We start from the raw sequence: 27,831 nt of genomic DNA, 5'->3' as shown, positions 1-27,831 counted from the left end.
CCATCTTTGTCATCATCTGATCATTGATTTCTAGCAGCTTATGCTCAGAGATGTTCTCTTCATAGACTCAAGAAGTAAAGCTGAGACCTGAAGCCCTTTAGAAAACTTGTTAAAAGTGCATTCTTACTACACAAGTGGCAATAGAAGGGAGCAGGAGAGGGTAGGATAGTATAAAATTTATAGAATTATATCAAAGATTTTAATACTTCCCTTGCATAATTTGGATGATGGCTGTGGGGTTTGTCAATTTTAAGCGGCTGTACATTCATTAGTGTGTAGAGATGCTCATTTCTGTGGCATAATGTCTGTTTATCACTAATGTGATTAAAATTATGTATGTTCATTATAGAAACTGAGACAGGTCTTGTCAGCAGTATCATCACTGAATGAATTAACTGAATATGAATTAAGCTGCATTTTGTTTTGAATGCCATGTGTTACACTGGCATTTTCTATTAACTGTTGTTCTTGTTGCTGCATTTTAGTGCAAAGTGATGTCTCGAGTAGCTCTGGACTCGTTGGAGGAGTGCAGCCACCCAGTGTCTCAAGCAGTTCTGGGCTTACTGGAGAAGGGCAACCACCCAGCGTCTCAAGTAGCTCTGGACTTGCAGGAGGAGTACAGCCACCCAGTGTTTCAAGCAGCTCTGGACTTGTAGGAGTGCAACCACCAACTGTTTCAAGCAGTTCTGGTCTTGCAGGAGGAGTGCAGCTGCCTACTGTCTCCAGTAGCTCTTCTCTTGCTGGTGGAGTTCAGCCACCCAGTGTCTCAAGTAGCTCTGGACTCATGGCTGGAGTGCAACCACCAAACGCCTCCAGTAGCTCAGGGCTTCTAGCTGGAGTGCATCCACCCAGTGTCTCAAGCAGCCCTGGCCTTCTGACAGGAATGCAGCCACCCAGTGTCTCAAGCAGCTCAGGAGTTCTGGTAGGAGTACAGCCACCAAGTGTTTCGAGCAACTCTGGGCTTCTCATAATGCCACCACCTAATGTTTCAAGTAGTTCTGGACTTATGGGAGTGCCACCACCAAATATTTCAAGTAGTTCTGGACTTCTGGCAATGCAGCATCCAGCTGGGGTTCAAAACATGCCTCATCTAAATATTAGTAGTCAAAGGATGCCGGGAATGCCTCTTATAGATATCCGTCCAGGCCTAATGCCCCATTCGCCTGGACCAAGGTTTCCATTAATGCAGCCAGGAATGCCACCGCAGCGTAGTATTCCTCCTCCAGCAATCCTTGATCCATCTCTTCACCCACCACCTCGAGGTCCTTTTCCTCCAGGAGATATTTTTAATCAAACAGAAAGACCTTTTGGAACACCAGGAAGACAAAACATTGATAGCATTTCTAATCCAGAGAAAAGACTACCGCTTGGAGGTGATAACATTCAGCAGGAAGGAGACAGAGATTATCGCTTTCCTCCAGTGGAAAACAGAGATAATCTTAACAGACCATCTCCAGCGGATGTTAGAGATTCCGTTGGACGACCACCAGTTGATCCAAGAGAAGGCATAGGAAGGCCTCCAGTAGATGGAAGAGAACACTTTGCAAGACCACACGTAGACATAAGAGAAAATTTTGGAAGACCGGGTATAGATAACCTTGGTCGAAGAGAGCATTTTGGTTTCAATTCAGACAAGCACTGGGGACAGAGAGGAGATTATGATGAAAGAGAGCACCATGCCTTCCCTATTTATGGTGGCCCTAAAGGCTTCCATGAAGACAGAGAGAGGTTTCGGCATGTAAACTATAGGTTTGATAGTAGAAGTGGTCCCAATTGGAATAGAGGATTTGAACAAGATGCTCACAGAGATTTTGATGACCGCAGAAGACCCTGGGAAAGACAGAGGGATAGGGATGACAGAGATTTTAATTTTTGCAGAGAAATTAATGGGAACAGGTTTGGAAGAGACAGAATGTCAAACAACTGGATCCCTCCTCCACATCCACGGGTTTTTGAATATTTTGATGGGGCCACTTCCCAACGCAAAGCCGATAATATGCCCCAGGTAAACGGTGAAAATACAGAGACAGAAAGTCAGCCACCAACTGCACAGGTGCAGGATGATCCAGAACTTTATGAAAAACTGACATCTTCCGTCGAGATAAACAAAGAGAAGAGTGACACAGAAGCTGATATAGAAAGTGAACCAGTGGTAGAAAGCACAGAAACTGAGGGGACATAATCATCACTCAGTAGGTAAAAGATACCTTTTGTAAAGTTGTCATCTCTCTGTAATAGATAAATGGCTGACTGGACCGTAGCAGTTCACTTTTGTCTGCCAGAATTAAGTTAATCTGATGTTCATGTTCATCTTTCACTTAAATAACTGTACAACTGACTTGTATAGAACACTGTTCTTAATTTGAACATGGTAGGTAAACATTTTTTTATTTCTCTGGTAAAGCATAAATTTTCCCCCACTTGCTTTTAATTTCACAAAGATAAAATAACAGCTTGTCAAACAAAGACTTCCTATGGAAGAAAATGGAATTTTTTAGATACTACCCTTAGGTTGGCTATCGAAATTGTTATACTTGAAAACAGGTGCTGGTGTATCTTGTCCGTGTTTTTAGGCTGCTGCAGAATCTTAAAGTATAGACAAAGCTGTGATATTTTATGTTCCTACAATTCGGCAGAAAATGAAATGGCCCATGTTATATAAGGAGCATAACACAGAGATTAAAAGTGATTTTGTAAAATCTACACTATAGTCTCTGTTTTCTCTAAAGTAAGTGTTTGTGATTTGTTCCTCGTACTGCAGTGGGTTTAAAAAAATGAAAAAATACATTTTAATGTTGGGTGCATTTTGTTTTTAGATGCCAATAAAGCATATTTGTTTGATAACAGTGTTCTAGGTATTGTATTTTTTTAAAAACCTGCAAGCTCTAAAAACTTGGAATCAGCTATAATATGTGCTTAGCTAGTTGTTGCAAAAGGTTTATATTATTTTTGTAAGACCAATGCAACAGTTATATGTGCAAGAAGCATATGGTTTTTAGATTGAAAATCATGCAGTCATATTAGTTTATGTAAATAATATATGTATGTAAATAATTGTGTAAACTGTTTGTAGATACCACTTTTTCTGTGCGTGCCTGTGTATGTGCACACACTCACAGAATACTGTAGACAGTTCAATAAAACTGAAATGAAATTAGGTTGTAAAAAGTTGCCTTTCACCTTCTTTAGGTAGTAAGATAACAAAACTTACTTCACTGCAATACTGTCAAGCTTATATTTACCTTCTCATGCTCATTGTTATGATGTTCTTGCTACTTCTAGAAGGTGGAACATGATGTACTGTAAGAATATACAGTAGGATTTTAGCTTACTTTTTAAAATGCAGATATGCATGAAGCCAAACCTTAAGCAAATATTTGCATTGTCTTATTTTGTAATATATTTGGTATTCTGGATAGATAGTGGTAGTGTTCCAGTACTTTGTGGTTATTTGTTTTTAGTGATTCAAAGTCCAGAAATGTTGCACGAAAAGTAAAAAGCTGTTGTTGGTCTAAAAAACCCTACATGTTTTTAACAGAAATAAGGGGGGCTTTGTGTTTTGATGGCTTAATATTGGAGTAGAACCTCTTGTTAAATTGTGGAGATGAATTGGCTGCTTAGGTAAATTAGTAGTGCTATTCTCTCCTGTTTCACCTACTTTGCTGCTTGTGTATCCTTTAAATTGGTGGTGAAAGATTTGGCTCTAGGGTAATGCCAGATTTTCAATTTGTTTCACTGAAGTGCATTTCACCAACTTCTTTCAACATAACTTTTGTTAAAATTCTGTGTCTGAAAGCATCCTTTCACTCAGTTTTGAGAAAGTTGTTTTTCTTTTGCATAATAGGATCTAAGGGTAGATTCTGTTACATGAATGCCCCTTTCGTAGAAGAAACATTTTTAGCTCAGATCAGAATTTTGATCTTTTAACATTAAAACATTAACATGCAAGTTTTAATTCCCCTTCTGCTTCCCCCAAAGGGATCAAAGTATGAGAATGTCACATGAGTGTAAAGCATAAGCATGTCTTTGTAGAAGCAAGTTATGCATGTGTGTGTTGCCCTCTCCCTCTGGGAGGTGGAGTATTTTTTCATGCTGTGTTATGGTTCAGTTTTTCAATTACAAGGACTTTTATTCTGGATAGTAAACAAACTGTCAGCTTAATGAAGGTAGCCTTTTGAAAGAGTGGACTTGAATGAATGATTCTTTATCTACTGTGCAAGTAGTAGTTACTAGGATGTAGTGAGGTATGCATTAAATAACTATTGCTTTGTAATAGACCTTGCTGATGTGTTTATTACCAGAACGTGTCTCGGGAGTTGAGATGAACAATGTTTAAGGTAAAATACCTTCATGAGCAGACTGGCTCAAAGAACTTTGCTGCTGCTGCACCACCTACTAGTAGTATTATGGTCAGGCGGATATGGTTGTGTGAAAGTCCAAATGCACAAAATAGCTATAAAGGGTACTTTGTGAACTTAAGAGATTTTCTTTATTTCATTTTAATATGTGCAGTTTGAAAAGGCTTCAGTCATATAGACCACATAAATACTCAGAATCAAACACATATTGGCAGTAGCTTTTCAAACATTTTGTTAAATGCCTCTTTAAAACTGAAAGTTAATCTGTTTTTGTTTTTCTAAACTGGGACTGGCAGTATGCTGAATTGCTCATAGTATGATGGTTTAGGTAAATTACCACAAGAGAGATGTGAAACAATTTGGTTGGTAGTGGTATAAAACAATGTATTATTTAATGATTTTTCATCTTTGTTAATATCTTTCAAGCATTAATAAATTGGCTACTGTACATATGTGTTATACCATCAATTTCTAACAGCTATTTTATTTTTTTGTAGAATAAAAGTTTGTTGTACAGTATTCAGTTGCATCATGTTTACAGCTAGAATGGTTCCATTTCTTATTTTATTAATGTAGACTGCAGACAAATGCTATCAAAATAGCCATATTCAGAAACTCAGAAGGGACTTAATATTACTGAAACTGTATGGTTTCTTTATCTTGCCAGTAGGAATTTTTAAATCTTTTAGAGTTTAAGTGAAGACTTCGTTTTCTCACTGTAGATTAAGCCATCATAAACCAACAGGTGCACTGAAAGGAGCAGTCCTGAGATCCAGATCAGTTCTATGGTGTGGTTCACAGTAGTGACATGTATTTTTTGCTGATGCAAAGGGAAGAGTGAGAATGGGACAGAAAGAAGATGGGCCCCAGGCATTTGGGCAGCAGTTCTGGCTTATGTGTGTTTAAAGCTTTCTTTAGTGGTGAAAGGTGTCGATTCTAGCAACTGAAGAAGCTGATATACTATTTACATAAGTAACATACATATTGAAAAATACTTCAGCTAGCTTTGCAAGCAATGCAATATATTTAGGCATGCACATTTACTTGAAAACCTTATGCATTAGTTGATGTATTTATTACCTTTTTAAACAGACTGTAATTCTGATCTTTCAGTGTACTGTATTTGAGCAGAATGCTATGTCCATAAAGATTGCAAAGATGAAATATAGCCTTCATTTGCTATAAGGACATGATTTCTTTGCTGAAGCCTCTTTCTGTGAGATATTTGTACACTTTCATTTTTATATGTAGTGCTTCACATTGTTATTATAAACTCAAGAGAATAGATTCTGTAAGATTCCTTTGCTTTAGAAGACTACTATACCATTCTTCAAGGCATTTCAGTGATTTAAATGGCTTTATTTATGAAGTTAAGGTACTCTTACCCTGAATAAGGCAAGACGGGCATACTGTAATCAAGCCTGTAGTGTGGCATGCATGGGCATTACGTAAGCACAGTTGAAAAATTATCAAATAAACTGTCTGTAGAAGGTATTTCTAAAATAAGCCATTTTATTGCAGAATTCTCTCAAAATACAGTGTCAGCAGTTTTGAAACGTGCAAGTGTAGGTTATGTCAGTCAACACTTAAAGCACTGAGTTTCTTGATTCATGTTCCACTAACTCAAATCTTTGGGATAATTTGATTTGAAACTGGTAAAAATGGATCCCAAATTTCATTCCTTGTATTTAAGGGTGTATGTATGTAAGGGTGACTTTTTTTGTCTCTTGATAACGGGAGCTGAACAGATACAATTTTAAAACTTATTCAGAGTATCTGGAGTCATCAAGAAGAATTAGGACAGTTTTTTGTTATTGTTAATTCAGGTAATGAAAGGATCTTTCTTTCCTTGTTGACAGCTGTTGCTGATTCTTTGAATTTTACATTAGTCACATCTTCCTCTCAAGTGCTGAGCTTTCACAAGTAAGCATGTACTGGGAAGCCATCTACTTGTGTAGGTGATTGATTTAAAAGGCATAAAGGCAGGATATTCTTTTTTAATTTGAAGCTATTTATTTGAACAAGAATGGCAAAAGCATCTTTCTGCCATGTTCTTTCACTATATTCATTCACATCAGCAGAAACTTTGCAGTGGCAAAGAGAATAACATGTTGCAAGACTTTCTTAATTGTAACTAGTCCTACATTTCTCTTTGAAGGGTTCTTTGTGATGTTTTTTGTTCCACTTAGTCTGTGCAAGTTCTTTGGGTACTGAGTAAACATTTTGAATCTTATTAACGTACGTACATGATATTTCATAGTCAGGAAAAGTCAAGTAAAGCTACTAAAAAGAAAATTCATGACATCTCTTTAAAAGAAATAACTTCCAGCAAAGGTGTACAGGACCTGAAAAGTGATTCTTGTCAGCAATAGGATGGTGTGACAGTCTGTTAATAATGTTTTTGTTGAAGTTGATAAGCTGTAAAACTGTATTTGCCATAATTCTTATATTCCTTTCTACCGTGCACAGACCTCATGAAAAAGGGTGGTCTCATTCAATGTCCTACTCTTAGTCTCTTTTAGATGCTCTGCTACCAAAGATTAGAGGAGGGGAAGGACCAGTCATCTGCACACTCTTAAAATTCAAGAGGTTGTTAAGATACGTTGTGCAGCTGAAGATGAATGTACTTTCTCCTTTTAAGAAGTTTAAAATTCACATTTCAGCACTTGCATAGTAACAGTGGTATTAGTGGTGTAACTGGTTTACTAATCTTAATCTGTACTTTTGTCATTTTTCTTTTAAAGTTAACTCACTAATGTTAATTTCAATTTTTTTTTTCTTCTTCGTATTAGATGAAATCATACTAATTCCCTCAGACAAGGGACTATTTTGTGCTTTACAAAAAATTGTCTGGTCAGAGAGTATTTCAACTTTTAGATAGGTTAGCTGAACATTTTTTCCTTCCTGTTGTAATGCTTTAATGCTGCAATCTTCCTCTTGAATGATTTTCTGTATGCATCTCTGTGTTACAACAGGTATGTGTTCACATAAGCGTGTATTGTATAACGGGTATGTGTTCACATTAGCATCTATCAAGCTTTCTGTTGAAATGAGGAAAAACTGTGAGATTCTTTAAGGTAGATGACTTGATGTGTTTCTAAAGCTAGGGTAAACTTCACAGCCATATTGATTTGTATACTGGAGCACTATAATTGTGTTGGAGTGTTATAATTGTGTGCAAGCCAGTGGAAAAAATCCTTAATAGGTGAAGAGTATTAAGTGGGTATAGAATAGTTAACTTGGACATAGATTGGTAGGATTCACATAGGCCATAGATGCAGGGAATTTGGATCTCAATGTCACTTTCACACTGAAGGAGAGGTCATATTATAATTACATATGCAAAAATAAGAAATGTAGCTTTTTCTTGATACCAGCAGAAATTAAGAAGAAATTATTTTAGTGTATACCATCCCTTCTAAAAATCCATCTGCCTTTGTCTAGTCAAAAGAAGCTCTATCTTTGTCACTTTAGTTGATCAAGGGAAAAATTAGATTATGATTATTAGATTTGTGCTGTTTCTGAGGTAATCACTTCTCATTCAGCAATGCAGTGAAATGCAGTTTTAAGTGTGCCTTAAGTTTTTCCCTCTGAAAAGGAGCTTAAATTTCAAACTTTAGATAAAAATGTGGACAAAATCAGTACATTTTTGTCTGCAGAATTTGAAATGTACTTTTGGGTTCAGTGATTTTCTTCAAGAAAATCTTTGTCATTTCAGTAGTGTAAGTACGTAAATACTAAATGGACACCCAGCTTTAAAATTGTTTACTGAAAGTTATACTAGTCTGTTTAGTTCAATTTTCATTTATTTTGACATGCTTGCAATACATTATTTTGTCAAGTGGTGCCATCACAGAATTCCTCTTACCACAAATTAGAATTACCTTTGAATTATGTAATTCAATTGCATAATTATTTAAATCTAGGACAATTGTAAGTCTTTCTCTTGAAGTATATGGATTTCTTCTACAGTATGACTACCAATACAGGAAATTCACTATTAAGAACCTTATTGTTCAAGTTATCTGTGTTTAAAAGTAAAATACTGAAAACAAATTGAAATGCTTGCTGATTAATTTGGAATTTTGTTACTTATTAAAAGCAAAATAATGGCATCTTCTCAAATTTCATGTTGATCAAAAATTCACTACTAAAAATATGAAATTCATGGGCTGTAGTTCTGTGAATTGATAAAATGAGCGAGTCACCTATTATTTTTATTAGAATGTGAAACCTTGAAGTGATTAGGGTTAGTATGTTAGTTATACAAAATATTGAAATGTAGTCTTAAGTTTTGTATACAAATTTCATACATGCTTTACACCTGCAATCCTTGTTGCATGATGAAAACCACTGTGGAAAACAGGAAAATGGCATGAAATGGCGAATTCTGGCAGACACCAAAAATGCTGTACAGATTGGATCTATATGTAAACCAGTGGATAGATAATGTTGTTTCAGAGGCAGTAGCTTGTCAGGTAAAACCTCAGTTAAAAAGCATGAATAAACCTTTCTTTTTTATATTTAATAAAAGTTAATGCATATATTCTGATTAAATATTCACTAATTGGCAAGCAAGTATCCAAAGATTTTAAGTAGTCTGAGCATTTTTCTTAATGTTGGTTGTACCTTAATTAAAAATAAACAAACCCCAACAAAACAAAAAAAACAACCCAAACAAACAAAAAAAACCAGACCCAAAACCCACCACAAAACACAGGAAGGTGTAAATATTTGTAAGACAACATTCTTGGAGAAATAACTTGATACAATTGTTAACATATTTATGTGGGTATTTGTAAGTAGTAGATACTGCAGAACTCAGGTAAAAGCATGATAACTATCTCACTTGCGAGGAACGTGCTGAACTGAGGTGTCAGTGTAACATCCAAGACTTTTTTGTTCCTCGTTTGTGTTGCCTCCCAGTCCAAATCTGGCCTTGTTAAGGGTTCCACTCTGAACACTGATTAGAGGATCTTCTGATTAATGCATATGTATTTTGTCTAATATGTAATGCATTGTATATGTTGCATCACTGTAATACAGACACAGACAGCTAGTGGGAAGTTGAGAGTGGTGTTGTTTAGTGGGCATGGTTGATGGTTGGACTCAATGATCTTGAAGGTCTTTTCCAACCTAAATGATTCTATGATTCTTTGATTGTTTGGGGCAAAACTATCAGAGAAATCAAAAGAGGAGATTACTGAATTGCGTGAACCACCAATCTGAAACGTTGCTGTTGAGGATTGTCTACTTAGTACAGAGATAATTACTGATTACTTTTAAGTATCTCAGTAGTTAAAAGGGTGTATTTCACAGTAGTATCCCAGTTTGAACAGTCCTAGCTACGGTATTGTTTGCTTTCTGCTATCTGTAGAAAATACAATTTTCTTGATGAAATTTATTACATTGCCTTTCATGTTATTTCTAGAGACTTTTTTGAAGTCTTAAGTGCTTCAGTCTTAGTATTAAAACAGTGTGATTTACATCCTCACTTGTTTACCAGTGGGACATTGCCATTGGCTTCACTGGATCCAGAATTTCAAACACCTTGTCTTGTGTGTCTCAGTTTCTTCTTCAGCAGCTTTTAGAAAAGCTGGTGGTAGAACATCATCTGGTTCTAGTTTCATTGATTTTTTTATTTTTTTTAAATTATTTTTTTTTGAATACTGCTTTTAAGCCTAAAGCCTTGGAGGGGATAATTTTTTTTGTTTCAAATCCTGTTCCCCAGTGTATTTATGAGCAGGTAGCCCTAATAAAGACTGTTTCAAGATTCTGGGAGTATGGCGGAGTAGACTGCACAAAATGTCTGAAAAAAAATTGCAAGCACTGTACTTGTCTAGTCCTGTGCTAGGAAGTTCATGGAGTGAAAGAAACCAAGCAAATGAGACCTAGTTAAATGCATTTGTCTCATCTTCTAGCTCTCCTAAAATGATCGTACTTTCTAAGTTGATCTTTTCAATGCAGCACATAGAGCAGCTCTGTAACACGCAGTCACTGATCATTTAGAATCCATTATGTCCTCTAGCTTTCTTTTCCCCATCTGATTACTGCTTTTTTGAAAGGTTGTGTTTTAAATAGCATTTTTTTCTTCAAATTATTTAAAGAAAAATGTTTTCTTTAAATAATAGAGTTTTCTTACTTCATTTTAGAATGTGCTGCCTAGCTTTCCTCAATAAATTTCCTTCTCCAATGAAAAGTTCTTGCACTTCTGTATTAACTAGAATAGAAATAAGAATGGATGACATGTAAAAAAGAAATAAAATTTTTATCCAAAATTACATATTTTTGTCATGCTAGTCTAGTTCCAGCATGTTCAAAAACATAAGTAAACCAGCATTTTTTACACCACCTAGGAGTTTATGGTGTCTACGATGTGCTTAACTTTTCAAGTTGCATAAGTTAGAGTGACCTCAGGAGCTGTGCCATGCAACACTTGCACAGTGTAGTGAATGCCAAGGTCTTGCATTTCCTTTCTCCATTCCTTACCTTGTTACCAGATATTTTAGTCTTTCTTACTCCCAGTGAAGAAATTTAACGAACAAATTGTCTGAAAATGATGGAAAATTTAACTTCTCCCAACTTTGAGAATTAATTTGTTCTAAATGTCTTTCATCTTGTGACAGGAAAGCAAGCAAACATAAATCCAAAAGGAACAAATATGCAAAAGCAATTATTTCTGGCATTTTATGGGTAAGAAAATAAGACCTAAGGAAAGTCTGCTGGAGAACTGGAAAGGTTTTCATTCATGGTTTGTTTTACCAAATGATTGGCTTTTTTTGAAAGCCATCTATTTGAAAATGATATTTTCTTAGACATCCTTCCCAAGAAATTTCACTGTTGGCCTTTTGTCTCATTCAAATTTTTCAAAACTGGGACCTAATAAGCATCTTATAATACAGCTTTGAAATGATACATCTTGTCTTAGAGTAATTGTCTAACATTGACTTGAGGTACATACGACAAGATACACACTACATTAGAATTTATTATTGTTAAACTATTGATGTATGTATATATATCCATTTTTACAGAATCTTCTGGAAAGCTGAGCCACAGTATTTACAGTGTATACCATATGAAAGAAAACACAAAAGTACAGCATGAACTCTTCCTCTTGCTGTACATGTTACAGTCATGGTGTTTCTCTAGCTGAAGCATCTTTGTTTTGTCTTCCACTCTTGCTGTGTCAAAGGAGTTTAAGTTAGACATGGGTGTCTTCACATACAGATTTAAGTGCACATCATCTCTGATAATCAGGTGAATTTTTAAAAATCTAAATATTAAGGTTCTAAATTTAGCTTGCTATGAAACACTTGGTTTCATTTTTTACACCATTTGGTGCTTAGGATCTTATTTTTTGAAGTAAAATGAAACAAAATATTGCTGCATATGAGGAAGGGTTCAGTCTTGTTGATGATTAGTTTTGTTACGTGAGAGTATAAAGTTCCCAGCCTTACACTATAGAAAATGATGCTCTGGTACACTGTGACAGAGAAAGCCTTAATTATTCTGGCACTTGGCTGGAAAAACCACCTACCACAACTTTTCGTCTCAGGCTGTGAGGTAACACAGGGAGTGCAAACGGGTCCAGGCAAACTGCCGTGCTTTACAGGTGCAGAGACGGACACCCTGAGGGTGGGCTTGTGTTCAGCCATAGACGCACAAAGCTCCTGCTCACCTGCAGATCAAGGTTTTCTTCTCTGCCTGAGCCACAATAGCAGTATTACTACAGCATGCAGCAGAATAGTCTTTTTATACTGAACTTTGTCATGTGGTTAATATTTATAAATAGGAGAAGTATTTGAAGTTAACTACTATGTTTTTAGAGTTAATCATTGCTGGCAAGTCAGATTTGTGAACAGGTGCTCTACTTGAAAGGAACCCTGCAAGCAAGAAAGATGAGAGATGATTAAACCACTGTAGGTGCCTGTTTGGATTGTTCTGAAACAGAATTATACCTGAAGATGTTATAGGTATGTGATTCCAACTTCTAGGTCGCACTTTCTGGGAAAAGGCCAAGAGTTAAATTCTGAAATTTTTCAGAGTTCTGACCTTCTGAAATGCTAGCAGTAGGTGGATACCTCAAATATACCACTCAGTTGCATTTGCGTTCCCATTACTCACGTGGTCTTGACAATGCGTGGTATTAGCTGGCACAAAAGTGCTACATCCCATAGTCATCACTGTTCCTAACCAAGATGTTCCTAGGTCTTCTCCAGTGGCCTTTCAAATCCTTCTGATGCCATTGTTCTCCATTTCTAAAAAGTTTGAAATAGAAAATTTGGTGTGTTTTTCTTTTGGCACAAAATCTCGACTGGAGTGATAAAATACTTTCCCCAGTTTGTATTTTCAGTCTCATTTCTTTCTTTTCTTTGGCAAAACCTCTTTGCAGTGAGCATTTAAAAAACTGATTATTTTAGCATTGTTTCCAGTGTCTTCAGTCTGAAAGTGAAGTTTTGATGGGTTTTGAAGGAACAGTTTCCATATGCTCTTGCTATTCTTTTATGCTTTCCCCACCTACTTAAAGCTGTGGTGTCCATCCAGCCACTGTAGTCTTTCTCACCTTTGTAAGAGGGAAGGTCCAGTGTGTCACGAAAAGATATTTGCAAGTTCTGTGAAGAGCAGCTCCTCAGGGTACGTGCAGCGAGAGGAGCATACAAAAAGAGTGAGCCTGCCTTGCCATGACAGCTTATCCAGTTTTTGAACCCCTCTTTGCAGCAAGCCCCTGGATATAAGAAGACGAGAATGGCAGCTGGATGAGTTGCTCCCCTAGTTAACTATCATCTGTACTGGGGCCCAGGGACTTTACATGAATTACAAGGCCAGCAGCTGGCTACCCCTTTCGTGAAATGTGGCCAATTCTGACATATTTGTTCTGAACACTTGAAATATCAAGCAAAGCTCTAAACCCTACTGTTACCTGTGAAGTATGCAGGTACTGAGTATTGCTTGTCAGCGATGTGAGGCAAAAACTTCCTTCTACACATGCCTTTTTCTGTCTCTTCTTTGAAAACAAAACACTATTGCTCTTTCACTATTTCATTCTCGCCTGCATAAAATAGAGCTAGTTGAATACAGCAGTGGTGAGAGGAGTTGTATATCCCCTGATCACAGAAGTAGTTCACATGGTGAGGATCCTATGCTCTATATCAGTGCCATTAAGTTTGTTGTGTTTGGGTGCTGGTTAAATCTTTCTTGGATCACAGTATTTCTATAAACAAACATGTATGTTCTGGCTGTACAGACTGCAGTATAGGAAATTTGAATTAGTTTCTTTTTATTCTTTCAGCTTTCATCCTTTATTCTTTGTGCTCCTTGAAAAAAATTTATTAGTAGTTTATTAATTTTCTTCTCTCAAAAATGGTGTTTTCTGCATTTATTTCCATCTGGGTGTATCAGAACATTAGCAGAGCAAGAGGAGGATGCAAAAATGAGCAGCCAAGCAACAGCGGAATAGCCCAGGAACTGGGAAATCTGTTCCAGCAGGCCTGAGGAGCGAATTGTGTGCAGGAACAGGAGAGATTTTTGAAGCTCAATCACCTTATCTGTAGTTAATGATGTAGTATTTTATTCTGCACTCTAAAATTGTGAACACTTTCGTAATGAAATCCATAGGCAGTAGCATGCTGTCTTATGACAGAGTATCATGGGATTTTTCTTTCAAGAGATCCTGGTTTTGTGAAAATTAAACGGTACAGAAGAGCTCCTCTCACAAAGATGCAAAACGTTGTGTATGCTAAAACATTTTCTAAGCACTTGCTGATTTTGTTAATGATGCAGTGAACTTGAGATTTCGTGTTCCTTTCTTTAGCATTTTAGTGCTGATTAAATATGTTTTTAGAAGTGTCAGCAGTGACCAAAGGGAGATTACTGTGGTTTTGAAGAATTGTGAAAGGTTTTGTGAGGGATATTAAGTGAAGTTACTGGGTTTATGTGTGTTTTCATTGTTTGTGAAGTAGAACTGGTGCATAACTAGCTGGCTGCTGTTGAGGGTTAACACTGTTATACTTTGGCATTTTGTTTTGCTTTAGGTTTTGGTAATTTCAAACATGCAAGAGTTTGGGTTATGTCAGCTTTACAGACTATGGAGGTTCATGTGTGAACAGTTCATGTTCACTGTGAAAAGTCAAGAGGAGTCTTGTAAACTAAGGAGAAATTATCACTGCAAGCCATGATGTTTGTAAAAGCTATGTTAAAGGGAAAAAAGTGATTCTGAAAGCAAGAAATGCTGAATCCTATGTTTATGAGAGTAGGGTGTCTGTCTTAGTTTGATTGAAACTGTAATGAAAAACAGCTGAAATAGCTGGTAGGAAAATATCTGGCTTAAAAAAAGTAATCGCTGACTTCAGTTTCTTTGCTAAGATCTTTAAGATTAGTCTATTTGACTTATTCTCTTGAAAAAGAAAAGAATGCTGAAATCTAACCAAATGCTTATTTTAAAGTTTTTTTTTAAAAATGCAAGTAGACTTAAGGAACTGTTAAGAAGCTACAGTAGAAACAAGGCCCAGTAGTTTGCAACCTGTAATGAACCCCTGTGCAAGGGATGCTACCCAATATTTTTTTTTTTGTAACTTAAAAAAAAAAAAGTTTTTGCAAATATTTATTTCTTTTTATTTTTAGAAGTAACTTCGGTATCTCTTTTTACTATTGCTTGCAGTTAAGATGGCTTTACTTCCCTGGATTTTGCTTCTACTTTATTAGAGATGTGGTTGCTTGGTGCTGTGAAGCCAGCAGAGGGTGGCACAGAACATCCTTACTCGTGGCTGTTTCTTCAGCCCACAGTGTTCTTGATATATGGAAACCAGACAGCACGGTTCTCAAATAATTCACTATTGTGGTTCAGTATGCTGTTTTCCATCCCATTTGTGCATGTACATGCTAACTGGGGGTCATTTTTCCCCTCTGTTGCATGCCAGGCTCAGGTTAATGTACGAGTTCCTACCCACCTGGCCTTTAAACCTCTGCTATAATTAACAGGGATTAGACAGTCCTCATTTTCACCAATCAAAGCCTACTTTAAAAAATGTTGGTGCATCTTAGTTGTTTATCACTATGATATTTTATGAGAAAGGTCTGTGGAAGTGGACGGTTAGATATTTCTCTGCTTTTTTGACTGACCATATCAAAAACACTCCTGACATTAACCTGCGTTAGCATGGAGGCTCTGCTGATAGCTGCCCTCCCTCCCCACTCCCACCAGCTAGTGTTGCTTACTAAGTCCCAGTTTCTATTTTGTCTGGACCATTATGAAATAATTCAATGACTTAGATAACTTCTAAAAGTTTGTTTCCTTTTATAACTCCTGGGCTCCTTTTTGTCAGAGTGCTTCTACACTGCTTGATCCTGAAACACTTTATTCATCAGAGAAGCATGGTTCAGGAGAGCTTGGTTAAGAAGTAGAGCTGAGGGAATCTGCTTTTCATTATTTTTAACATGTTCCACCCCCCCGTAGAAATGCTCTATTTAGCTACTGTTTAGTAAGTTTTATTATGGTAAGTACTCTCTTTTTTACCGTGTAATGTATTATGTCTGGAAGGGGACCAGCCAAGTGTGCCTCTGGAAAGAATTGGGTAAAGAGCTTTTATCTAAAACCGTCTGCTCTAGTGCTGGAGGTTAGGATTTGAGGTGCGTTGTAGATTTGTCACAGCTTTTAGTAGGATGATTTTGATCCTATCATCTTTTGTATACCCCTATATTTACATGGACCCTCAATGAGATCAGTTTTCTTTGTAAAGTAACATTCATGGGCTTGTATGTATTTAGATTAATATATCTGATCCTTCCCTGGACATGATTATAGGAGTGTTCTAACCCAGTAAAATATTGATAAAACTTGTTTCCAGACTAGGAGTGTTGTAAATATGTTCATACGTTTTTGATATTTCTGGATAATGTGACTCTGAGTGATATGTTTCAGCAGATAGATAACTTCCATTGTTTTTAGACTGCTCGTGTTGTACCATTATCAGCTGTGTAGGAAGTTGGTGTGCTGACAGGAAATCAAGTATTACTCTGGAGGAGATGGGCAGCTGTTAGTAACAGCCCCCCTTCAAATCCTGTCTCTCTGACCGGGATTCCCCTTCCCCTGGCAGCCATCTCCTGCCTCCTGGCAACTAAGCAGCCCTAATTTAATTTCTGTAAGAATTATCTTAAAGAAAGGAGGGGAAAAATCTGTAGTTTAGTTTCACAATGTAAACATTAATATACATTTATCATCAGTATGATGCAGTTGCTTCATACCACTTTGAAGGATTTTTTTTTTTGTCCAACAGCGAAGGACTTTTATCTTGTGTTTAATTTCACCCTTATATCTGGCTCAGTTTCTAATGCTTGGTTGTTAGAATAAGTACCTAATTCTGTGAATTAGCCTGCTATAAATCACTGAAATACACTCATTAGCTCAATTTCCTGTTAACATATTTCTGCTTTGTTTTCTCCTATTTGTAACTTTTTTCAAAAAAATCTTATTTTTCCAGCATCTTGTTTGAATCAAGATCATTGTATCAAATACAACTTGATTTTTGCTTATTTTTAGCAGGCCAAGCTCATTTCTAGCTGAGTTACACTGTAATTAAATGCCTTACTTTGCATCTCAAAGCTTTAAAAAAAAATTCCTTTGTATGATTACTTGTAAGAAAAACCTTTCGTCATTCCAACTGAGTCTTATTTTTGTAGCTCTTAGGTGAAAACAGAAACCCAAAACTGCAGTTGCCCTAAAAACCTTTTTCTGTGAATTTAAAAGCATATCCTATGCTCTTCCTCTCACCCCCCAGCTGATTGTCCTTGTAGAGGTAGGAAAATGTCAAACCAGCTGTAGAGAACATTGATTTAGATAACTGGCATAGACTCAAGTTTTGAAGCTTCTTCAGCCTGCTGAGATCCCTCAAAACGGTTTAAAGTTAATTGGTCACTTTAATGTCAAACAGCAAATTTCCGCCTACTTGTGGTGGGGTTTGCTTTCCTTAGGTACTTCTTTCCTCACTCTAAACCATAGTCCATTGGTGTCTCAGATGTACAGGCTGGAAACCAATGACTTAGGCAGCTCATGTATATAATGTTAGCAGTTCTTTCTCTTCCAGATAAACACCATTTCTGCCCCAAAGAATACTGAGATGGCAGTTAAGGTAGCTAAAGCATGTGATGACTCTGACTCTGGGGGCTGTTCTTATAGAATAACGTGGGTTTTGCACATCTAGTTACTAGTACAGTAGGTTTGAACTATAACTTATTTGTACCAACTTATCATTACTCCCATTTTTACCAGCTTGCAATGGTCAGGAGGAGGGGTGATGAAAGGAGGTTTGCTTCTAAGGGAGCAAGTGATTTGAGGTCTGCTTTGCTTTACTAAAATCTTAATCTCATTTGTAATAAAATTAGTTTGAGTCAGTTGAGATTTGCCTTCATGAGAGTGGTGTATCTACATTGGTTTCCTTAGTCCAGTGTTAACCTTTAGTACATTGTAATGCTAGCTGGACTTTGTATTCCAGTTTTTTTCAAGTGCTTTATACTCAATGCATCAAGAGCAACCAACGGGTTTACTCTTATAATGTTGAAATGTGAAAGGAAGTGCCAGAAAACTAGAGATTTTTCATGTGATAACCTTTGTTGTGACTAATTTCTTAATCATCTCTTTATTAAGATCTTTCATGGTTCTTCTCTGAAATTCTAATTCTTTCCAGTTTTTTCCCCCATACTGCAATGAATATCTTCTCACTGTTCAAGAACAATGTGATTGTAGTATTTTCTGTAGCTACAGGGTGTGGATTAAATTATGTTCTTTACTGTGAATTAAAGGAAGGAAGTAAAGGAGGATCTGGTTTTACACACCTTTGGGCTTTTAGAGTACAAATACACTTTCAGTTTTTACATGGGCATGAAGTCTTGGCAAATACAGATACAATAAGTGGTTTTTAAAAAACTGTTACTTAAAAAAATGAAGGTAGTAGATTTTTTTTTCATTGAGTCTATTAACAGAAATCGTAATTTGTCCCAAAGAGTAGGAAAGAGGCATTTTTGCAGTTTTATTTATATCAGCAAAGAAAGAAACTTCGTAAGTCCATTTCCTCTTGTTAGAATCGGTTGTGTGAAGGAGGTGCAAAGAGTACTTTCCACATAGCCGTACCCAGATTTGATCCAGTAGAGGTTATGCTATTTGGTTGCTGCTTGAATTACCTTTATCAGAGTAGTGCCGTAGGTCCAGCACGCACATCTGGACACATCTCCCTGTGCGTGGAGCCAACAGTAGCAGCTATATCATTCATAACCTCATATTGTCGCTTGTCCATCTTGGATTCTTTTACTCCTTTACCATCTGGCCAGCGTGTTACTGAGGGCATGTCAGTATGGTAAAATCTCACGTGGTCCCTTCGTCGTGTCAAGAGCTCCGCTTCTGCACTCCTCTTGTAGCAGAGAGAAGGAAAAGTCTCCCAGCTTCCAGATTTTCTAGATCAGGCTGTCCAGCTCCTGTTGGGACAGAAGAAAAGCAGCATTTGAATGTTTAGTGAATAGTAACTGCAGAGGTGGCAAGTGAGATGGCTTCAAATACAGCTTGGGTGGAGAAGCACAGCAGCAGCATGCATAACGGCAGAGCATAAAAGCTGCTCTCCACAGCGAAGTCAGGGGAGTGAGGAGATGGATATGCTTTTCTACGGTCACTTTGTTCACGTGGCAGATGAAGGAATACTTACGGATGCACCAAAGAAAACTGTGTTGCCTTTGTAAAGCAAAAGACAAACTTCATTGCTTAGGTGACTGCAAAGCAAATGGAAATTTGATTAGGTCTTCAAATACTGTTTACAAATAATGAGTGTACATAGATTCAAGGGTTAGAATTGAGGATAACTAAAAATTATCACCTTGAAAATAAGATACATAATGTTTATACCCTTACATATAAGAAATCTAGATCTGAATATGTATTAAACTATATCATTGCTAAACAAATTTATGTTGATATACTATATGGTCTCAGCAAAAAGTACAATGGTTCTATTTAATTCTGAATTAGTATATTTAGGTAGTTATTTTAGTAAGAGTAAACCTAGCTGCAGGAAGAAAACCCACAAAAAATACAAATGGAAAACAAGATTAAATAAATTATCAAAATACTCTTATTTTTGCTGATTTAAATAACTTAAAAACAAAAATTAAAATAATTTCAACTTAGCCAGTCTTTCTAAAGGTAATTTTACTTTTCTGTGTTTTGCACTGCCACTGTAAATGCTAGACCTGAGATTCCTTGTCCCCCATGTCAGGCCATGACACCAGGAGGGACACCTGCAGCCTGGTGGCTGCTTTCCTGCTCCATATGCCCGTGCTGTGGATATGGTTGCTCAGCAGCTCTGTCACCCGTGTTTGATATGTGGGCTGTGCTGGGAAAGTGCAAGGTGCCATAGTGGTGAGGTGGGAAGGAATGAGGAAGTTGTCTGTCCACCTTATTGCTGGCCAAGTAAATGAGGGTGCAGAAAGTTCTCATTCCTGTCAGAGCAAAGTGCAAGCTTTCCCTCGGGTTTTCCAGGGGAGGCTGTACTGCTCAGTGATTAATATCAGTTTCCAAAGGTCAGCTTTCTTAAAGACACTTCAAATATCAAGAAAAGACTTCTTTTTCCATACTTATTTCATTAGGTTATGAGCCATCCACCCTACTGTTGCTCCTACTGTTGCTCATCAGCCAGTGGGCATGCCTGTAACAAAGCCCCAGCAAGGTGATGTTTCCCAAAGGAGTTTCTTTGAAAAACAAAATCTCAGACTTGTTCTGCTATGAAACAGCTCTCCTGGCAACCTTCAAAAAAACCTGCTGCTTCTCATTTTATTTTACAGCCTTCCTACCTTTCTTTTAAGATGCTTATAAAAATCTGACACACCCAGGAGAAATCATAGTATCATTTGGAAGGAGTCAACAAAATTACTTACTGTTATATCCAATTCTTAATCTCCAACATGGCAAACTTTTTACTGCCTAGAAACGGGATGAGATTTTGAAAGCAGGAACCATGCATGTCTTCTGTAAAATGTTTGTATTTTACACTGTTATTCCGCAAATATGAGCTTGCATGTGAAAGTATGAAAGGAACCAACACAGAAAAGGGTCTGCATTACTGGGGTTTTCATGGTTTTCAGGGCATCGTAGTTCCCCATCATTGCTCCAGGCATGTTCTACATCCCTAACAAACACTTGTTATTCTAAAGCATCTTTTAAATATTCAACACCAATGCAACTAGAGACGCTAACTTACATTAACTTGGAGATTGCTATGGAGAGCAAAGCTTAGTTATGATAGAAATTGTTCCTGGACTGGTGAGATGTCTACCCCACCTGCTTCCCAAATCCTTCCTCGATGTCAAATAAAGCACTCAGCAATTTCCTGTGATGCACAGGGCCGTCACCTCTGGTGTCGGGAGCAGATGCTCGTCCTGCTCAGCCAGCCCCCCAAGAGGGTAAGGAAGGCATCCCTCAAACCATCCAGGGAGCGAAGTCCAAGCTATTGCCTCTGCCTCAATATCAGTACCCGTCCATACTCATTTCAAGAGACTATGAAGTTAGTTTTAATAATAGGAAAAAAATACACTGCCCAAGTATATAAACAGGTAGATAACCTTGTGGTAGAATTTAGTCAAAATGAAGTATTTACGGTTAGATTGGATTCTCCTCTAGTAAAGATGGTTTGAAAACTATTAGGCCATTCCTTGTCAGGGGACAGGTTGATGAATTTAAGAAAACTTCTGACCAGTTCCTGCTAGTTATGCTACTATTTTGTTGGCGGTTCCTGCCAAATTATGTTACTATTATAGAGCAGTTAGCATGTTTTGTCCTTTTATCTTACATGTAAGCTGATGGCGGATGGGATGGATGTTGTTGGTAGCTATTGATTGCACAGTTCCTTTGTGCATTTAAGGTTTCAATAGTGACCATCTGAAAGCAATAATTAAACATTACTTAAATATGGTATGTAATTTAAAGCTTTCTTGCCGCCTTTTGTACACTTTCGTTTCATTGTTGATGGCTTTTCAGGATCAAACCTCATTTGAAGAGGTTGCAGGGCAATGCTGACAACAAGAGGTAGCATAGAAGTAATCCATTGGAATATGTCCATTGCAGACATGATCAGCTGTGAGAGTGCTCGTTTAGACACTCAGCAGTGTTTTAACTGTTATAATAATAAATACCTATGATTTCTCATTAATACTTTGAAAAGTGGATTGAACTCCATCCCCCATTGATTGTGCTGTTTGCTTTAACCACTCCTTTTTGTGATTAATACAAAATTTAAGAATCTAGATACTAATCCAGCAAAGCACATAGAACGTGGCTAGTCTGATTAGAATAACTGGAATTTCTTCTGTGCTTAAATTTAAGCACATGTGAGTACATAGTTGCATTAGTGCTTAGATGAAAAGGGGTAAATAAGGCAAATACAGAGAAACAGAAAATAATGTAAACAAGACTTGTAAAAAAATGAAAGATGAGTTTAAAAACATGTAAACTTGATCATTTGCTTACTTGGTGTAAGCACGACTAATAAAGTGGTGACAAGTTTTAAAGTCTAATTTGTTAAAACACACCACTAGTTTGTCCTTTTGTTCAGTTCATGTTTCTGTTTCCCAGGTTTCTGTTTCCCTGACATTGTGGTTCAAGGTAGATAGCTTGTGAGATTGTTTTGTTTTGTTTTTCTAATGAAACAATTTTTTCTGTGCTAGAATGTGCAATGCTATTCTTTTTTTTTTTAAAAAACAACATTTCATGAAACTGAGTTGATTTCCCTAAGTTTCGTATTAAAAGTTAAGAAAACGTTATACAGAAGCCACCGTCTTCACCAGCGAGCTATTACTTGATGGAGTTACCTTTGGCGACTTTCAAAATATTTCACATAAAGGAGTTTAATCCTCTGAAATACTCTGTGTGTTATCTTCCACAAATCATTCCTTGAGATTCTTCTTCCTCCCATCTGCTTTCAGTGGCGCTTCACATTTTTGATAGAAGCAGAAGGCAGATTTTTCATTAGCACTTTGAGATATGATACCTTCCTTGGCTTTAATTAGGTTTTCATAGTGCAAGTGTGTTTTCCAGGCTGCAAGATTATTAACTCAAACAGATTTTAGTGATGTTTTATTTATGTGTATTAAACCATATTTTAATACCTATAAATGAGTGTACCTAAACCTGGGTATTGTCTGAGTAAATATCTTGTCACCAAGATCCTTGACGTTTTAATTACAGTCTTCCTGGTGTCTGATTGCTTTTAGTCCAGTATGATATTTAATTTGACTCTTTTAAACAAACTAAAATTTACAGCACTTTATTGGAAAGTCAGGATATAGATGTGAATAGCTACGCATCCTTAATTTGTCACCTTATCTGCTTTTATTTTATATGAACTTTCAAACTGTATTATTGAATTACTGCACTGTTTAAACAAAAGAAGACTCAAAGAAAGACATGATTTGTATGGAAGTTGCTATACAAAATAAAGCTGCATTGTAGTTGCCTCCAAAAATCAATGTGTCATCACGTTAAAAAAGGACACCTCTGCCATAATAGATTATTTTTGCTTTGCAGGATATGAAAATGCCATTTTATTCTTTGCTTTTGAAAAATCTTTCTTTCAGCACAGGAAACGAATGTTTCTACTTTTATCAGGTTTCTTTAGCTTATAATTGTATAACTATGAAAAGTAATCAATTGCAAGACACAGCAATCTAGCCTTCAGTACTAAAGATAAAATAGTAATTTCACTCTCAGAGGTTATGCAAGTCCATCGTTCCCTTCCTTTGAGGCATCTACTCATCCTGAGTGTGATACAGAACACAGTATAAAAGCACAAGTTTTCAAAGACACACATTTTGTTCCCCAGCAGGTGTGTGTAAGTCCTGATGGAATTACACCTGTGAAGTAAACCCGATTTTGAATAAAAATGTTTGTTAGTTCCTCATAATTGTGCTGAAATCAGCCTATCTAGGATTAGATTATCACAGAATAAGCATTCTGTGTGTGCTTATAAATAAGTACTTACATAATCTTCCGTGTTGGATTTTCCTGTCTATTCCCACAAAGTGTAATGTCACTTAGGTTCAAGCTTCCCTTTATTTTAGAATGACCCAGCTCTTGCACACACCATCACCTCATTTCTCAAGGCACTTAAGCCAGTACTTAACTTTGTGTCCAAAGATTTTAACTTGAAATATTTGAAGTACGATGCTGAAAAAGGCTGTATTCTTTTTGAATCATGGCCATTTATACAAATGTGCCATTTTATCTTCCAAGCTCTCATGCTAAGATATTTGTAAAATAAACCAGTAAAATCACAAAATATGGAATTTTATGGTGATGGTTAGAGTATTGTGCCTGCTGATTTTCTGTAAATTCCTTCTTCCTTGTTTTGCAGACATCAGAGGAAAGTACAATATTAACTTCCATAAACCTTGATCCCTCACTGCATCTTTATTTTTCTCCTTCTTATTGTACCTCAGCACCTGAGCATTTGGACTAACCTGCTCCTGTTTCCATGCTATGCACTCCCCATTTCAGATGAGAAGCGTCCCTGCTTTATTTCTTGGAACGGATCTGGGGATCTTATTTAAACACATCATTGTTATGATTTCAGAAAAGTCAGGGGAATCAGGAATTTCTGTCTGTGTTGACACCCTGTCTTATATATATTGCTAATTCATAGGAATATCCATTATATGAATTAAGTGGTGGTGTCACCTTCCCTGGAGGTGTTCAGAAAACGCATAGACAAGGCACTTCAGGACATGGTTTAGTGGGCATGGTGGTGTTGGGTTGATGGTTGGACTCGATGATCTTAAAGGTCTTTTCCAACCTAAGTGATTCTATGATTCTATGAATTATAGTTTAATGGGAGCTGGATTGAGTGCTCTGAAGTTAAGATCTCACACGCCTTAATGTAGGCTTTCAGTGTGATACTGAATGAATTGCATCATGTCTCAGTATCTTGGGTTTCCATTCATGATAAAGGGATGATGGCAGTATTTCCTTTTTTTTTTTCAACTCTTTCTCTTGCCTGTTTTAGCTGAGGAACTTTTTTTCATGTCTGTGTTGGGTTTCGTAACAGAAGTGCTAGGAACAGACTTGGGTCCCACTGCCACTACTGGTAATGGGGAGTTTTGTGATGCCTTCTCGTTTAACATCCTGTATGCTTTCAGGTAGATTTTGACAGAACTGTTTAAGAAAGACGAGGATGCTTTCATGTAATTTGGGAAGTTACGGGCAACTTTTCTGTCCTTGGAAACTCATGTTTCTTTTCTATATCCTCAGTCCTTAGTTAGCATAGTTTCTTCAGTGCAGTGTTTATGCCACCATAAATGTCTGTAATAATTGTTCAACTTGCAGCAATCTAAAGATGACATGATACATAGCAGAAAGAGGAATATTTACTGCATTCATAGCATTTAGCTGGTGCTGGCATTCAGTGGAGAGGCTAAAGTAGATGCCCAATAAGGCAATATTACAAAATAAAGAAAAGCAGGCATTTTCTGAAAATTGATTGTCCCACTTGGCTACACATCATTTTATAGAGAACTCACCTTCAGAATTATTCTTCTTCATGAGTCACCATTACCCATGCAAATGCGGTCTGCAGAGGCTGTAGAGTGACTGAGGAATCAAAGGAGGAAATAATTCTTATGAGTGTTGCTTTGTTGGTCATTTTTACAATTACAGGTGCACCCCTCAGAAGTGGTTATGGGTGAAAACAACTGTTAAATTGAAATTAATTTTAAAGGGCATTAGGCAATCAAATGTTAATGTTACCTCAGTACATTTGAAAAGGAATAGAGGGTAATCAGGGTGTTGCATTACAAACATTTCTGTATCAGTATTGTACTATTTCTTTTATATTGGTTTTTTTCCCCTGCAGGGACCATTAAAACATTCAAAGCTGAATTTTTGTAAACTGTACGATCTTCTTAGTTGTCTACATTTGTAAGCAAATACTAATGTAATTACAGTAATTTTGACATCATACCAGGAAAGTCATGTAAATCATCATTCAAAATGGTTGAAGTATGAATTTATTTTTTTTTATTCTAATCTAAGGAAGTTTTTCAGAAGGCTATTAGGCTTGACAGGAAAGTAGAAAGAACAACTGAGTCATTGACAGGATCCATCTAACCCCATTTATCCATGAATTTGATTTTCCCAGGGCGAGAGCTATAGTCTGTGTTGTCATGCGAGGAGAGAGTTTCAGCATATGCAGTACATTATCCCGGCCTCACAAGTGATCAAGCATAAGAGCAGACTTTTGGCTATGTTTGCATTGCTCTCCATTATTTTTTTTTAATGGAGAATAGTTTGTTTTTATAGGTAAATATATAGATATCTATATTTATAGATAAAACACTGATAAGGAAAGTGGAAATGTTTCACTCTGCACTCTGATTGCACACACTGTAGTTTGGAAAATGGATTTGCTCTACTGGGAAGACTTCAAATCAAGGCAGGGCGCTTTATGCCAGATGCGCTGTAGTCAAGCACAGGGTGTGTGACTATAGCACAGGAAAAACCCGTGGAGGGGCCTGGCAGCAGCCCACAAGACCCCTGCACGTGTACCCCAGCAGCACCTTCGGGCTGTGCAGCCTCTTCCTCTGTGAATCGATGAGCCCCACACACCAGCTTACACGTGGATTTGTTTTGGAAGATCCCTGTTAATTTCAGTTGAATTCTGTGCTTCTTAACAAAAAATTTAATAATATTAGCAGTGAGAGACCTGTTGTGAATCCGCCAGCATACTGGGCAAAGTCGCTTCAGGGGTCTACGTGCTCGCCCTTCTGTGACAGGATAGAACCTTTTGTGCCCTTTTTCCCTGATCTGTACTCTTCAGACTGTTCTAAAGGCAGCAAAACTCGAGGGCTTCACCCCTGATGTTCCCCCGATGAAGGCTGTCCTCCCCTCTCCCTGGCATTCTGGGGTTTCTGATCCTATTTTCCCAGCCAGCCGTGAACAATAGCCCCGCAGGTGGCTGGGGCGGCCGGCCCCTGCAGCACACTGGCCTTGCATGGCAAAGCAGCTCGCCCGTCCCGGTGGAGATTTGGCACCGGTGGCTGCCAGCTGTGCCCCTGTAGCGGGAGTCTCCACGGGGCAAGCTCTTGGCACATCACCCCTTTTCCTCTGCAGTTGATTTGCCTTCTCTAGTCTAACCACCTTCGTGGCCAGCCTGGCCTCAGGCCTGCCTATTTCTTTTAAAGCCTGTTCACCTCATTTCTCCAATGGCCGCACAGTGGTGTATACCTAATTACTCTGTATCAGTCCCTATGAACCTGTGAAAAGGGCTTTTGGCAGCAAAGGTGGAGTAAATAAAGGTATGACTGGGCATGAGCATGTTAAACAAGTAAAAGAGCTTGCTGTGGTGAGCGAGCGGGTGCTCTCTGCTACTTCCAGCCGATTGAATTAATTAGCTAAACAGATTTGGAAGCTCCACCGCTTGTCCCGCAGGCTCCATCCTTCCTGGGAGACAGTCATGCACGTCGTGGTATTTAGTGTCTCTAAAGGAAAGCTCTGATCTGTGCCTTGTTTCGGTGGCCAAGCATGAAGCGTAAGGCTGGACAGGATCTCACATGGGATCACCTGGGCTGTTCACCTGCTGTCGGAGGGGATCAAGCATACCTTTCCTTGACAGATGTTTGTCTCAACCACTCCCATTGCTTCCTGTGACAGCATTACATGTAATACCTGTAGAAAACCTGCTGCTGGGCTGATCGTCCTTGTGTTACAAAACTTTTCTCTGCAACTGCACAATAAGTCTTGTCTTATGCATGATGGACATGGAGAACAATTAGTCACCACCCTCTTCTCATAACAAACTTTTACATATTTTAAATATGTTATCATGTCTTCTCTTAGTCTTTGCTTTTTTCTAGACTAAACAGTCTAATTCTTTCAACCTTCCCTTGTTCTACATCTGTTATCATTTTTTGTGGCTTTTACCTGGACTCCCTCCAACTGTCTCCTTCCTCCAACAGCCCAGGAGGCAGAGCTCGACACAGTAATGCAGTCAGGGCCTTGCTGCTGCTGGTAGGGGAAAAATAATTACTTGATTTGCTTACAGTATTACTATGAATATATATCAGGCTGCCTTCTTCTGCAGCTGGATATCATCCTGATTTATTACTTGCTTATAGACAGCTGTAACTCCCCTGCAAATCCTTTTTGAAGTACAATTGCCTAGCAAGTATCCTTTCTATACGTGTGCACTTGAATTATCCTTCTGTGGTAATTCACACATCTTTTTCTGGATCTAAGGCATTAATTTCAGAACATTTATCCAAATTACTGCGATCACGGTGAATTCTAATCCAATCTTGTAAACAACTTGCAACCTCACGCAGTTTTATATCACATCAGGTTTTACAAATCTCTTTTATCACCAAAGTACCAGATCCTCAAATACAGAATGTATCAGAATTACAACTAGCTTGTTTTGAGAAACCTCATGAAAAGTCTTTGTCTGGTTGT

General features: G+C 37.6%; 1 protein-coding gene across 5 annotated transcripts in view; it reads left to right on the top strand.

Annotated features, from left to right (window-relative positions):
- SCAF8 (SR-related CTD associated factor 8) overlaps window positions 1-27,831 on the top strand; it is a 168,838-nt gene that overhangs the window by 57,400 nt on the left and 83,607 nt on the right. For 2 of the 5 annotated variants that reach the window (XM_049801207.1, XM_049801206.1), the window contains exon 20: window positions 486-2,196. In XM_049801207.1, coding sequence (XP_049657164.1) covers window positions 486-2,182 — 1,697 coding nt within the window. In that variant the 3' untranslated portion in view covers window positions 2,183-2,196. Of the gene's footprint in view, window positions 1-485; window positions 6,143-27,831 lie in introns of those variants that run through there. The other 3 variants (XM_049801208.1, XM_049801205.1, XM_049801210.1) reach the window with 2 other exon arrangements.

This window comes from Accipiter gentilis, chromosome 5 (assembly GCF_929443795.1).
Source record: "Accipiter gentilis chromosome 5, bAccGen1.1, whole genome shotgun sequence".
Taxonomy (NCBI): Eukaryota; Metazoa; Chordata; class Aves; order Accipitriformes; family Accipitridae; genus Astur; species Astur gentilis.
This window is presented reverse-complemented; position numbering and strand designations above follow the sequence as displayed.